The sequence below is a fragment of the Pteropus alecto genome, unplaced genomic scaffold (genome assembly GCF_000325575.1).
Source record: "Pteropus alecto unplaced genomic scaffold, ASM32557v1 scaffold189, whole genome shotgun sequence".
NCBI lineage: Eukaryota > Metazoa > Chordata > Mammalia > Chiroptera > Pteropodidae > Pteropus > Pteropus alecto.
This window is the reverse complement of record NW_006442117.1, coordinates 2919748-2934678: the sequence shown is the minus strand read 5'-3', so window position 1 is coordinate 2934678 and position 14931 is coordinate 2919748. Positions and strand designations below refer to the sequence as shown.

Below are 14931 nucleotides of genomic sequence, written 5' to 3'. Positions count from 1 at the left end.
TGCCGAATATCTTCCTAAAATAAAACATAAGTAAGAGAATGTGGCATGGTTTGCTAAAATACTTGTTAGGAACTTTGTTTAGGCTTACATTAACTTGGAGCACTAACTAATATCAGATCACTTAATGATAAATGACCATGCGCATGCACTTGTCTGAGAACTTTATGCGATTGATATTATTTAATCCTGACAGCACTATGGGAAAAACATATTAGGTTATATTTTTATTTGAATTTTGTGTCTTTGGTGTTTGTGTTTATGATGTACAATATAACATTTTTCTTAGCATACTGTTGAAATATAAATCTCCATCTTATTGCATGTTCAAGCATTAAACATTATCTACGTTTTTGCAAAGACGACAGAGCATATCCTTGGCGATCCTCCAGGCCATCGAGGCTCTGTGCATACAAAAGAAACTCCGTGTGCTCAGCGCAGTTTGATTTTTATATTTAAGATCTGTGTGCTACGCATATGAGAAATACAAAAAAATACGAAGTATTGTATTTCCTCAAAACACTTACTCTTGATTACAATACAATGCATGAAATTGGTAGAACTTGGGAAGAGTGCCTGCAAGCATCTCCTAAAAGTAGTTTGTTGTTTTATAAATAAATTATACTTATGAATGTCCCTAATATGCCGCTCTGTTAATTGGCCCCAAACAGTTGCCATTTCTAACTCACATATGGTTTGGAAAAAGTAAATGGAGATTAATATTTATGCTTAATATCACACAGAAATAGATTATCAAGGTTAAAAATTGAGAAACAGAAGTAACTAATTCATATTTATTAGACATTTATAAATGGTTAATATTATTTAAATCTATTATCTCCTTGAATCCCTAAAATAACTATAATTTGTATAAGTGAGATTCAGAGAGGTTAATTAATTTATTCAAATTCACCTTCTCTGAGAAGCCTTCTCAGACTGTGCCTATGTATACCTACAAAATCACCTTTCCTGTGGGCTAGGAACCTGCCTGTGGTTTCCCATAGTGTCTGGTGTTAACCTCTGTTGTTACGCTTAACCATCTACTGTTTGTAGTTAACTTCTTTTCTCGTCCGGTCCTCTGCACGACAGATTTTTTGACAGGAGTCAAAGCGTGTCCTCTTATTTCTGTTTCCAGCGTGCATTTCGCATCACCTGCCACAGCGGAAGCAAGAATAATGTTGAGCGAGTGCGTGCCTGAATGACGGCTGGTAGAACAGGAATTTACATTGGTTCTCTTTGCCTTAATTATGTGTTCTTTTTCCTTAGCATTCCTTTGAATGAATACAAATTGCTTGCTTGCGACATACAGCAACTTTTCATAGCAGTTACAATCCATGCCTGCAGTTCCTCAGGCTCACAATATTTTAGAGTTATTGAAGACCTCATTGTACTACTTGGATATCTTCAAAATAGCAAAAACAAGCGGACACAAAGTAAGATTTAATTTCTATGGACTTTGCGGGGAGTTGTATAGTAGCCAAAAATGTTATTTGAACCTAATCTCTTTCTTCTTGGAAACTGTTTTGCTACAAGTGTATACTTCATTTTGTGACGTTATCTATCAGCTTTAAAAAGAAGCCTTTTTCAGTGGAAAAAAAAAGTGATACTTTTATATAATTAGTAGCAGACAATGTATCATTCAAAGAAGCAGCCGATTTTTCTTACCAAATAGAATTAAATGGCCCGCGTTGAATAATAATGCCCTTTAGTTTTCTTTAGTGGCAAATACGAAAGTGAACATGAACCAGAAAAATGCGAGAATTTTGCCTTATATGTTAAAAAGCTTGTTCTTTAAAACAGCTATATAAAATGAAATAAATCCTTGCACTAGTACCTTTCCATTTAATTTTTAATAGTGACCATTTGGAAATTTGCTTTAAAATTGCTTTGAAAAACAGTTTTTAAAAATGTTTACTGCCAGCAGGAGCCACGTCGATTAGAAAATTTGATGTCTGATAAAGGACAGTTTAGCTATTGCTCGATAGTAAAAATCAATTCAGTTTTAAAAAGTTGACAGCCTCACGGCTTGAAACATCCGGTGCCCACTGTTTTCAGACATGGCTGTCGCGCTGCAGCTGCGCGTCCTCCAGGCCGCCATGGAGTTCATCAGGACCACCGCGAACCATGACTGCGAGCACCCGGCGGACTCGCTCTCGTTACCGTCCGCTCCCCATCACGCAGTGTTTCAGAAGCGCAAGAGCATTGCCGGTGAGTCCCAAAACAATACTTCAGCAACTGCGAATCCAAGGTAACTTGGCTTTCGTATAGTCTGATGCCGTTCGTGTTTTTAAAATATTATCGGTTTAAAGTTTAAGCTATAAAATTTGGGAAAATTTTCCTCCCGGAAGAAGCTACTCTCCTGCTTTCTTTTCAGTGCCATTCTGATTTTCTTGTCTCTTGAGCATCACCCATGTGCTAATGAGCACTGTGTCACGCGTCGACGCGGCAGTGACAGGATCTGTCCCCGCGGAGATTGTGACGTCGCAGAGAAGGGTGGGAAGCAGGACCGTGATGGCAGGAGGTGGGGGCGCCTCTGAGGACGTGGGCTCCAGTGTGGGCGAAAGGGCGGAAAGGCGTCCGCGAGGTCACAGGAGGGCGCGAGGCCGGGGACGCCAGGCTCGCTTGGGAACCCGAGGGAGGAGCCGCCGGCCGGAGGGCAGTGCGGGCGAGCCGGGCGGGCTGCACTGCGTGGCACGGCCGTTTGCCCACGGTCCCCGTTCCGGGGCTCAGGCTTCATCCTCACGGGAAGTCATCCGAGGCATTGAAGTAGGTGGCACGACGTAAGCGGGCTCGTTCTGGCTAGACCGCCATGGCCCCTGTGTGAGGAGCAGGTGACAGGAGAGCCCAGGCAGGAGGCCATCGCAGTAGTCAGGGCGGGAGCCGTGGTGGCTCGGGCGTGGGCAGAATGCACACGCCATCAGGGCTTGCTGTAAACGAGTGCGGAGCATCAAAGAGTAAGTTAATATTGTTGGACCTCCTTATTTCTCCCAGAGAATTCGCTATGACCTTTCTGGATCATACACTTAATAAAAATAGCGTGAAACACCCCCCCCACACATAGTGGATCTGTATGGTACACACGCATACACGTGTGTCTGTGTAGTGGATGTGTTGTGCACACACGTGTCTCCAGAGTACGTGGTAAATTACAGTCTCAAGGGCTTTTAAATCCAAATCTTTCTTCTGCTTGTGTTGAACTACTTCATTGTCTTCGGCACTAGGCCAGATTTTCAAACCACGTGAAAAACTCGTCTGCAGAGAAAAGCTGCTCTATCGACATCGTTTTGCTGTAGTCGTTTAGATTATGCTGAATCAAAGCCGACGTGAATAAAACTCCTCAGAGTCCACGTGGCCCCCTGCAGCCTTCCTTCACCAGGACCTGGACAGTCTCTCCCCTTGAGTGGCCTCCCGGTCCTGCCCCTTGCGTCCCAGGCAAAGCTGCACCTCACACCAAGTCGGGCCGTCACGCTTGGCTCCCCACGCGCACGGGGTGATTTGGGAGCACCTGTCCTTTGCAGGGCGGCGCCCTACATGGCCAGCGACTGCTAAGACGGACCTCAGCCTCTCTGATCTCAGAAGATACCTTTGCCAGGCTTCCTGTCGCTCGCTCTCACGCTCACGTTTATTTCTTCTCCGCCGTCATCCCAGGCCCCGGCGGCCGTCCCGCTCGGCACGTGCCTGGCCCGCACAGTGGCCCTCTTGCTGTTTTGCGTTTGCTGTGACTTCTCTAACAGGATGTCTGTCCTCTCTCTCCAGATACTAACGAGCATTTTTATCACCTAGATCCTCAGTGCCCAACTTGGCTCCAAGCTTATTATTTATTATTTGTTTGAGTCACTTTCAAGTGGAAAATGGACTTTTAGTCCTGTCTCTAAGCCATTCTCCTTTTTATTCTGATTCTTCTCATTTTAAATTTTTCACCTGAAGTCAATGCAATTGCTGTAAACCATGAGACGTATAGAATCCCACAAATTTGATAAAAGACCTTAAAAGTCACGCAGTCCAGCCTTCTCGTTTCATGGGTCCCCCGAGGCGCAGGGTCAGAGGCCGCTGGGACCAGCACACGGCGCACTTCCTTTGTGTCCCTCAGTGGCCATGTCCACCCGCTCCACGTCTGCCGGGTCTTTGGGGCGCATCCTGCAGGCCTCTCCCAAGATTTCTTCCTGTTTTAAACCCTGTTTTACTTAAATTCTGTCTTTGTGAGTCCAGTTTACAAAATACCACTTCAGATGTGTCACTTTGCTGCTTTGTCATTTTTTTCATGTTGTTTTACATACGTGTTCGGGGGGAAACCATGTCTCATTTCTTCACCGTTAGTGAGAAGTGTGCTGGCTTTGTACACTGGGCGTGAGGGGTCCAAAAAGGAAGCCACTCTGCTTCCAGGCAGTGTGGTCCCGCAGCCCGCTTAGTAGGTTTGTTCATGGTACAAAAGTGACTGGGAGGGATTTCTGCTTCCACCATTTCCGTCATTTAGATCGGGGGTCCCCAGGTCTATGGCCTGTTAGGAAGCGGGCCACTCAGCAGGAGGTGAGCGGTGGGTGAGCAGTGTTAGGAAGCGGGCCACTCAGCAGGAGGTGAGCGGCTGGCGAGTGAGCAGAGCTTCGTCTGCATCTGCAGCCGCTCCCCAGCGCCGGCATCACCGCCTCAGCTCCGCCTCATCATCAGGCATTAGATGCTCATAGGAGCGCCGGTCCCTGGTGACACAAAGGTCGGGGACCGCTGATTTAGATGATGAACTGTTCCTTTATAATCTGAAACAAGCTCTTCTCATGAGTGGGGGCTGGGGATGGCTTTTTTCTAAATGGACCCATTCGGCATTTATTGAAAACTGCTGAGCCAAGTGATACCTTCAGGCCGGCTGCCACTGCCTGCGCCTCCAGCAGCAGTCGTGGGGACAGCCAGCAGCTGCAGCCTCCATTAAGCCCACAGCGTGCGCTTTGACAATAGAGAAATGTGCTGAGACCGGGAACCGGGGTATCCGTGGCTCGGGACCGGCGTTCCTGCGGCAGCACCTTCGTCACATTGGGGCTCAGTTCTCACCCTCTCAGCGGAGTTAGATTCTTCTTTATTGCCAGCTGATCCTCCTCCAGCCTGACTCACGCGTACCCTCCTTCTGCGCAGCAGCCCAGTGGTTCTCTCCTACCAATCAGCAAAGCGCCGACTCCTTACCTCAGTGTCTTTGTCTTTGGTGTGGAGATGTGTAAGGGAAAGGTGACATTTGGCCCGAACAGTAGAATACTCTACCTTCTGTTTGTAAACTGACTTCTATTTCTAATCAGTATATTGTAGACATCTTTTCACGTGCTATAAATACTCTTTATGTTCAACGAATACATAATAATCTATTATCTTGATTTGCCATGATTGTCTTTCCTAACGTTTAATCAATAAACAAAGGTTTTTTTTTTTACTTTTTTGTGTTTACGATTATAAACAGGATAGCAATGTACGTTATATGTATTTTTTCACTGCTTATGAATATGAAAAACTGCATGTCACCTTGATGCATGAAGGTAGAAGTGAGTATTAGGATATGATTTAAAGTGTACACATACATTTAAACTATTATAAATAAATAAATATGTAAATGTATTATTATTAGTATACAAATGAACTTCCTTTATATTTCAACCATTAATAGCAATATCAACTATTAACAACTTCTGATTCTTTATATGAGATAAGCATTGTATTTTATGTCCATCGTTTTATTTAAAGCACAGAACAACCTCTTTATCCATTCTTCCAAACGTCAAATTTATTGAGCATCGGCCATGTACCACTTATCATTTTATCCGCTCTCGTGGAACTTATATTTTATTGGAGAAAATGGTCAGTAAGCTCGTAAACTATTACGCTTAATATAATGTCTGTTGGTGACAAATGTCTACCTGTGAAGCAGGCTCTATTTTACTTCCTAATACATATCTTAATATGAGGAAACTGAGGCTGGAAATGAAGTGTACTTGAGGCCACACCAGCTCAGCGCCGCTTCACAGCACGAGAGCTGCAGTACCCCCTTGAAGTGCGTAGCACTGCCGAAGGCGTAGCATTTCCTTGTCCAGTGTGTGGCTGAGCCTCTGAATTATGACTTTCAGCAGCTTACACAGAGGAGGGCTGTCAGGTAGGCATTAGGAAGAATTTTCTTAAAATAAGGACATAGTGTGACGATATTATTATTGAATATATTATCCCGGATATGATTTTTTTTTTCTTTTTATTGATTCGTTTTGTCTCAGAGGTGACTCTGCCCACCAAAATGTTAAAAATACGTATTACCTAAAATGCTGGGCAATCTAAAATGCTATTAAGATATTTAAATATCCTGCAGGACGAGTCATTAAAACCTGTCATATTTTAGTCATATGTAAGTAATATTTATAGAGGCTATTTATGGAAATTGATATCTTTTCATAATTTGAAACAAAGGTTCAATTCCCATGAAGGGTTCCACTGTTCCTCACCTACCAAGACGCCATTTTCGTTCCTACGGCCACCTTCCGATGCCCTTCAGTTCGTTAAATCAAGACGCATGCCCCCCGCTTTGTCCTGGATCCACTCCCTGTGCGGCACCTCCCGGAGCAGGTGCAGTAATGGTGCAGGAACCCCAGGCCTCCCTGCTCAGTCTGAGGAAGCATTCCTCAGGAGATGCTGTCGTAGGATTGAATTCCAAGTGATGCATATGCACCAGATCATTTAAGAGCAAATCACTGGAATGATATTCACTTTTCTGGTCTCCATCTTCATCTGACTGATTTCTACTATGTCACTATCTACATTTCTCAAAACTACTGTATAAAATCAACAATGGTAATTATCCGGAAATACTCATGTTCTTACTAAAACACAATGTGCTTGAAAAATCTATTGATTATTTTGGAAAACAAGGAAGTGAAACAGTATGTGAAAATATTTTGTCAAAGCATTCCGAACTACTTACATGTACCCTTCTAATTCGTTGAGTTCTTTAGGAGACTCAAATTTTGCCCAGTGGCAGCCGCCCTACTAAGCCATGTCGCTACCTTCAGCATTCTTATTGGAGATTCTGAAACCAGAAGTACTGTTGCACTTCTTCAGAGGGAGAAAGATCATTTTTTTTTTCCTTTGAATAAATTACCTTTGTGTTAAATAAGATTCTTCGCGTGGTCTGATAATCAAAAGGTTGCAGCAAAAATCGATTCCTTGATCCTTGTTAATTCTGGCATCTGATGTTTTAATTCATATATTTGAAGGTCCTCGAAAATTTCCCCTTGCTCAAACCGATTCTCTTCTGATGAAGATGCGTTCGGTGGCAAGTGATGAGCTTCATGTGATGATGCAGCGGAGACTGAGCCAGGAGAACCCGGTCCAGGCCAGCGAAGCCGAGCTCGCACAGAGGCTGCAGAGGCTCACCGTTCTAGCAGTTAACAGGATCATTTATCAAGGTAGGACTAGAGAGTAAACCTGTCTTTGCTCAGATACTGAATTAAAAGGAAAATTAAGAGGGAACCGAATAGGTTTCAAATTTTTAAACGGTATTACTTTTTCGTTCTTGACATCCATACTATTAGAAGAATTACTTACTTGGAACGAATGGTCTTGAATAAAAGTCCACTTTTCAATACGTTACATGCTGGCCTAGATTGATAGTATAGTTGATCTATTTATTTAACTTTTCTTGGAGATAGAGCCTTGTCCTTACCCACGGGGGACACATTCCCACATCCCCAGGGGACGCCCGAAACTGCAGACAGGACTAAAGCCTGTACATCCTGTCTTTACTGTGCATACGCACCTTTTCACGTAAAGGAAGCGCCCCACGGCAGCGGGCCCCAACCTTTTTAGCACCAGGGACCGGTTTCATGGAAGATAATTTTTCCATGGATGGGCTGGAGCGGGGCGAGGGGTGGTTTTGCGGTGATTTAGGCACATTACGTTTATTGTACACTTTATTGCTATTATTATTACATTATAATATATAATGAAATAATTATACAGCTCACCATAATGCAGAATCAGATGCCACCAGATGCAGCTGTATAATTGAAGTACAACAACTTACTTGCCACTGTAGAGCCTGCCACCAGATGCAGCTTAATTGTCACTTGCCACTCACTGATAGGGTTCTGATATGAGTCTGAAAGCAATCGATTTATCATGGTCTCTGTGCAGTCAAACATCTCGGCTAATGTTAATCTGTGTTTGCAGCCGCTTCCCAGTGCTGGCATCACTGCCTGGGCTCCTTCTCAGCTCATCAAGCATTAGATTCTCACAGGAGCGCAAACTCCATGGTGAAATGCGCATGCGAGGGATCCAGGTTGCGTGGTCCTATGAGCACCTAACGCCTGATGATCTGAGGCAGAGGTGATGTGGGTCCGAGGCGGCGATGCTAGCGCTGGGGAGCAGCTGCAAATACAGATGAGGCTTCACTCGCTCACTGGTGGCCCCCGTCCGTGGCCCAGGGGTTGGGGACCTCTGCTTTACGGCTTCTCTTTGTCATATCAGAATCACCAGCATCACTACGCCTGCGTTTGGGGGTCATTATTAAATAAAACAAGAGTGACTTGAGCATAATCATTGTGATACCATGATGGTCGTTCTGTTAACCAGGATGGTTACTAAGTGATTGACAGGCGGGGAATATGTGCAGTGTGGAGACACTGGACAAAGGGACAGTTCGCATCCCGGGTGGGACAGCCGGAGATATCCTCATGCCACTCAGAACAGTGTGCAATTTAAATCGTATAAATTGTTTACTTCTGGAATTTTCCATTTAATATTTTTGGACTTCGGTTGTCATGGGTAACTGAAACTGGAAAGAGGAAGCGTGGATGAGGGGGGATGACTGAAATCCTAGGTCCACACGCAGTTGTCGAGAGAGATTACGGAGGGAGCACGTGTGCCTCGATGGGCCTTGCAGAGCTACCAGCATCACTGCCCGGATAATGGCAGCGACAGTCAAGAAACAGAGCTTCCGTCTCCACGAGGACCCCGATGTTCCACTTTCTTCCCACCGCCCGCTTCCTCAGCCTCTGGCCACCTCTAATCTGCTCTGCATTTCTATTTTCATCGTTTCGAGAATGTTACGTAAATGGGATCGTGCAGAATGTAGCCTTGGCTTTTTTCACTCAGCTTCATTTTCTGGAAAGTGGGCCTGGTGGTTATATTTTCGTTTTGCCGAATGTGTTTCCATAGTGTGGATGTACCGCAGTTTGCTAAGCTGCGCACCTGTCGCAAGGCCTTCTGGGTGGTTTCCAGTTTTTGGCTCTTACAAATTAAGCTGCTGTGACACTTATGTGCAGGTTTCTTTGAACATAAGTCCTCATTTTCCTGGGATGAATGCCCAGGAGAGCAGTTGTTGGGTTGTGCAGTAGTGTGTGTTTTGTTCTTGTTAAGAAACTGCCAAACTTTTCCAGAGCGAACGTATGGTTTTTACATTTCTATCAGCAGTGTGTGAGTGATCCAGTTTTTTTCACATTCTTACAAGTATTTAGAGTTGTTACTATTTTTAATTTTAGCCGTTCCGATAGCTGTTTGGCGATACTGCATTATGGTTTCAATTTGCATTTCTGTAGTGGCCAGTGACTTATATGTTTATATATATAATGTGCTACCTAGAGCAACCACTAAAAAGCTATGCAAACAAACACACTCAAACCTCTACAGATGAGTCAAAATGGAATTCTAAAAAACGTTTAAATAACCCCGAGAAGGCAGGAAAAGAAAACAATAGTTGTTAATCACTAGAAAAACATAATATAGCCAAGATTTTAAAAACTTTTCTGATTTATATTTGGAGCAACTGGCCCCCAGGGTAAACTTCATAATTGGACCATTTTTATCAAAGGCACAGCACCTAACGGGATGGCACGCGCGGTGGGACAGCTCCGCAAACCCATCTGACGTAACCATCATGGGGTCTTTGTGTCTGATTTGTACAAGAACCTCGTGGCTTTAATAATATTGCAGTTTGATTCATCTTCATCAGTAAAATGAATCTTTAGAATTGCAAGACTTAAGTATGTTTAAATTCCTATATTGCTTTAGGTGAGTTCGCTTTCTCTAGTGTGCTCTACGTGTAATCCACCTACTACACATTCATATGGTGAACACTGAATAGTAACTTCGTAGAATTTTACCAGCATCATTACATTTGCAGTGGGTAGATCTCAGCGAGTTTTTATTCTTTTTGTAATTCAGACTTTAATCCAGAGATTGTTGACATTTTGAGTACTCCAGAATACGCCGCTCAAAGCAAGACCTCAGTTTCCCAGACTGAAACTTCTGAAGAAAATATTCATCGTGAACAGCCTTCCATTTTCAATCCATTTCAAAAAGAAATACTGACGTATCTGGTAGAAGGATTCAAAGTATCTATTGTAAGTAAATGAATTAAATGGGGAATTTTCATTCACACAGGAGTGGAGGGTTCGTGCTGTCTGTACTACATGTTTCGAGGGTGTAATTCAGCGGTGCTCGGTACCTTTGCGTGGTCGTGCAGCCGTCACCACCGCCCCCTCCCCAGCTTTTCACCTTCCCAGCCTGCCCCTCCGCCCATGAAGCAGCCCTCCCCGTTACCCCCCGGCCCCGACAACCGCCGCTCTGCTTCCTGTCTCTGTGAATTTGATTTTTTACACACAGTATTTCATATAATACCTGTCCTTTGGTGTGGCTTGCTTCGTTTAGCGTAACGTTTTTCAGTTCATCTATGTTGAAGCAGCCCTCAGTCCTTCATTCTTTTCTAAGGCTGAATAACGCCCCATCCTGTCTGTAGACCACACTTGGTTTATCATGTGGCCATCAGGGCACGTCTGGCCTGTCTTGAACAATGCTGTTTTGGGCTATTTTGAACAATGCTGCTGTAAACATCGGTGTGTGCCCATCTCTTTTAAACATCATTTGTATGGATGTGTATGCCTTTCTCATTTAGACTGTCTTAAAAAGTCTGGCATAAAACATGTCCCGTGATCTTTAGTTCTGGGTTGACATTAGCATATTATTGCTTAGAAGTCTGATCCCTCTTCCTTCCCATTTTGGTTTAAGGCTTCAGGTAAAGGCAGTGGTTCCAAGCAGCAGTGGACTAAGATCTTGGCGTCTTGTAAGGACACCTTCCGAATGCAGCTCGGGAGACTGCTGGTGCATGTCGTGTCGCCAGCCCACCCTTCACAGCAGAGGAAGCAAATTTTCGAAATAGTCCGTGAACCGAGTTACCAGGAGATACTACGGGACTGCCTTACTCCATCCCTGCAAGTAAGTGTCTCAGCATTTCATAAGTGAGAACGCTTGGCAAAACACAAAATCGTACACAAGAACTGAAATCAAACTGTATTTCTGTGCCAAACATCATGACTATAGTTTTCTTACCACATCACACCTGAGATCTCCCTTCAGACGCTCTGCCCCAGACTCAGTTTGACCTCTGTTTATGTCCCATTCCATTTCCAGTGCTTAAATTAACTTCTGTGTGTGAGTTCCTGCAAGACCCTGTGTAGTTTATTACTAAATCTTGAAGTGTTTAAGAACTGTTTGGAGACTTATTTTTAAAGCGTTACATTATTCATGAAACATCTGTACCAAATAGCTCAAACAATAGTACATATGCCATATTTCAAAAAATATTTATAATTAGTTAAAATAGAAAAACATTTGTTGATCATTTAGACTAATCAAAACCAAATGCTTAAAAGAATTTCACAGTCTATAAATCCTGTCACTTCCAGAGTGATCGATGAAGAATTTAAATGGTGTAACCGTTTTAGAGAGCTAGTTAGCAGTTTCTTGTATACTTAACCTGTGACCTTAAAATTCCATTTTTTGGTATTTACCAAAGGGAAATTAAAGCATACATCTGTAAAAAGATTTGTACAAAATATCTGTGGAGCCTTTTTACTAATAGCTAAAAACTGGAAATAACCCAAATGTCTATCAACAGAAGAATGTGTGAACAAATTGTGATATATTTGTACAATAGAGTATTATACAGTCATGAAAAGGAACAGACTACTGATACACCTACCGTTAGGGATGAAGCTCAAAAACATTGTGTCGATGAAAGAGACAGCCAAACACAAAAGAAGACATATTGCCCAAAAGTCCAAGAACAGGCAGAATTAAGATATTCTGATAGAATCGAGGGCAGTAGTCGCCCCAACGAGGAGAAGTGGGGGGGAATCGAATGGAAAGGGGCGCCGGGACGTCTTAATTTGGGTAGTGGTCATGGAGGGGTACGCAGTTGTCGAAACTCACAGAAATGAACTCTTAATATCTGTATGCTGTATTATATGGAAATTACACCCATATTATTACAGCAATAAATGATACATCCCTTTTAATATCTGGGAGACCCGGATGTATCACATTAGGAATTAAAAGGTTATAGCTTTGAAGCGACACACCTAGGTGCTCTTTCCAATGTCGAGTGTCTCAAGTGCACGGGGGGTGTCGTCTTCCCTCTGCCAAGGCAGAGGCACACCCAGCCCCATGGTTTCCTCTGATGGCGCATTCGAAGTGGTCTTTCAGAGGGAGCAAAGGCGCCACCACCCGACCCCAGCCCCGTTCTGTTTATCCCCGGCTGCTTTTCTCTGCTACTCCGTTTCTGTCGGTGGAGTGTTTACTGATTTCTGCCTGAAACGGTGGAACTGTGGTTGACTGTTTCTTCTCTCTCGAATCCGTCTGGCCGCCAGGGCCAGGCGTTTATTTAGCCAAGTCCTTCTCTGAGGTTCACCTGCCCATCCAAGCTCCCGCGTCTACCTGAGCACTTCACACTGCCACAAAAACCTCCTCTCCACCTCAGGACCAAATTACTGTCCTTGATTTTTTTTAAGTTTATCATGGAAACGTAAAACATACCTTAAAGTTAGGAGAGATCAAAAAAGAACCCCACACGACTATTATCCAGCTTTAATTTTTCTTTATATAACTTTGAGATAAATGTCAGGTATCAAATCATTTTACTTATAAATAATTTCAGTGTGTACCTCTGACTGATAAGGACTTTTTTTAACTTATCACACTCGATAATATTAACGATAATTCCTTACTATCATCTCATATCCAGTCAATGTTTAAATTTTCCCCTATTTCTTATATTTTTTAAATAGTTTGCTAGATTTTGCATCCGAACAAGGCCCACACATTGCATTTGTTAGGTATGTGCCAAATATTTTTAACCCATGGCAATTACCCTCCCCAAGCATTTTTTAAATGTCATTTATTTGTTAATGAAACTGGGTCGTTCGTTCTGTAGAATTTCCCACATGTATTTGGCTGAGTGTATCCTTGTGGCTCTATATCTAGAGGCTTGACTAGATTCTAGTCCTTGGTTTCATATTTGTTTTGTGTCTGGGTTTTTTGTTTTTCTGGTTTTTGGTTTTAGCTCAGAGTGCTTCACATCTTCCACTCTGCCAAAGCGGGAGGCAGGGAATGTTTATTGGCCCTGCTTTTCAAGATGGGATCAGCCTGATCCACCCAGTATAAAGTTCCCCCTCAATCTTTAACCTAATAGTTTTAGCAGCTGTTCATGGTAGTTGCCAAGATCCACTTTTTCGTTAGGAGTTGTCTCTGAGTTTCTCATTCCATCATCGTCTCTCAGCTCCATTTCATCTATAAGGAGGAATAGTCCCTTATCAACCATTTGGCTACCCAAAAATATAGTCTGTGTTGGAAAGGCAAGGTAAATGCTTTTTTCTTTCCCTTACATATTTTTAGAATAATGAATCGGTCCTAGCAACCTCCAATTTTTGTATTTGTTTTTATTTTTGAAGTATCATCATGAACTCAGATATTTTTAATAAATTTGATAAATAGTTTCAAACTGTTGTAGTTATAACTGTTTGATATGCAGATGAACGCCTCTGTAGATTCAAGTTATTGTGTCCTTTTAACGTGGCTTTTTAAGTTTTCTACTTGTTATATGATTAACTTTCTTGCTTTCTGGAATGGAAGGATGTCCCAAGCTCAGCCTGCATGTTTCCTTCCTGACCTGGAACCAAGCTTTCTCCCAGGAAACCCCTGTTTCTTTCAATGAGATAATTGCATTTAGAGACCACAAACCCAGACGCTAGGTAGGTAGGCCCACCCCTATTAGGTTATCATTTCTTCTCGGCCTTTTAGTGGACAAAGCTGGGAAGCACGTGTCTTTTTAGGAAAAATTAATAAATCATGAGTTCGTACCGATACGTCGCTTTTTCTTGGATTTTATATTTGTATTTATTTTTATTAATGTTGATAATATTGATTCTTGATGATATGACCATTGCTGATTTGCTTTATCTTTCTATATCTATCTATAACATTTTCAAAGTGAGGTGACCACCATTATCACTAATGACAAGGCCGCTGCATGGAGTTTGAGGTTTCTTGTGGTTTTGTTCTGAGGTTCTTTTGTTCTTATGGGTGTGCCAGGAAAATACGGTATCGTAAAGCACTTAAAACAATTTTCTGTTTGGTTATGCCACCAGCTTTAACTAACTAGTTAGGTTCCTTTTTTTTTTTTTTCAATTTGTTTTCTATTTTTAGGGGTTCCATTGGGTTTTATTTGTTTATGTAAAATGTCTACATGGTTCTCAAATCAAAATTATGAAAGCAGTACATTCCGAGGGTTTCTGGCTTTTATCTCTAGACCCTGTCCTCATTCTCTCCCTTTCCCCGTAAGTAACCATCTTCGTTTCATTTCTTTTGGAGACATAAAGAAATCTGTGCGCGCACGCACGCGCGTGCACAGGCGCGCACACGCGCGCGCACGCACATTATCTCCCCCACGTCTCAACACAGAGAGACGGCGAAGTCCACACTCTGCTCCGCACCGCGCTGTGTGCACCTGCGGCACGGCCAGAGGTCGGTCCTTCCGCGGCGGCGTACGGGGATCTGCGGCCCTTCTCGCCACTTCGAGCCCGGTTAACTCTCCGCCCGCGCCGCGCAGCCTTCTCTTTCCAGCACTTTCCGGCTGCCCGCCCT

The 14931-nt window shown here is 43.2% G+C and overlaps 1 protein-coding gene across 1 annotated transcript in view; it reads left to right on the top strand.

The window, feature by feature from the left end:
• LYST (lysosomal trafficking regulator) overlaps window positions 1-14931 on the top strand; it is a 124633-nt gene that overhangs the window by 61570 nt on the left and 48132 nt on the right. Inside the window, 5 exon segments of the mRNA XM_025039064.1 lie at window positions 1264-1430; window positions 2053-2205; window positions 7230-7421; window positions 10177-10355; window positions 11020-11250. Of these exon segments, the coding sequence (XP_024894832.1) occupies window positions 1264-1430; window positions 2053-2205; window positions 7230-7421; window positions 10177-10355; window positions 11020-11250 (922 nt within the window).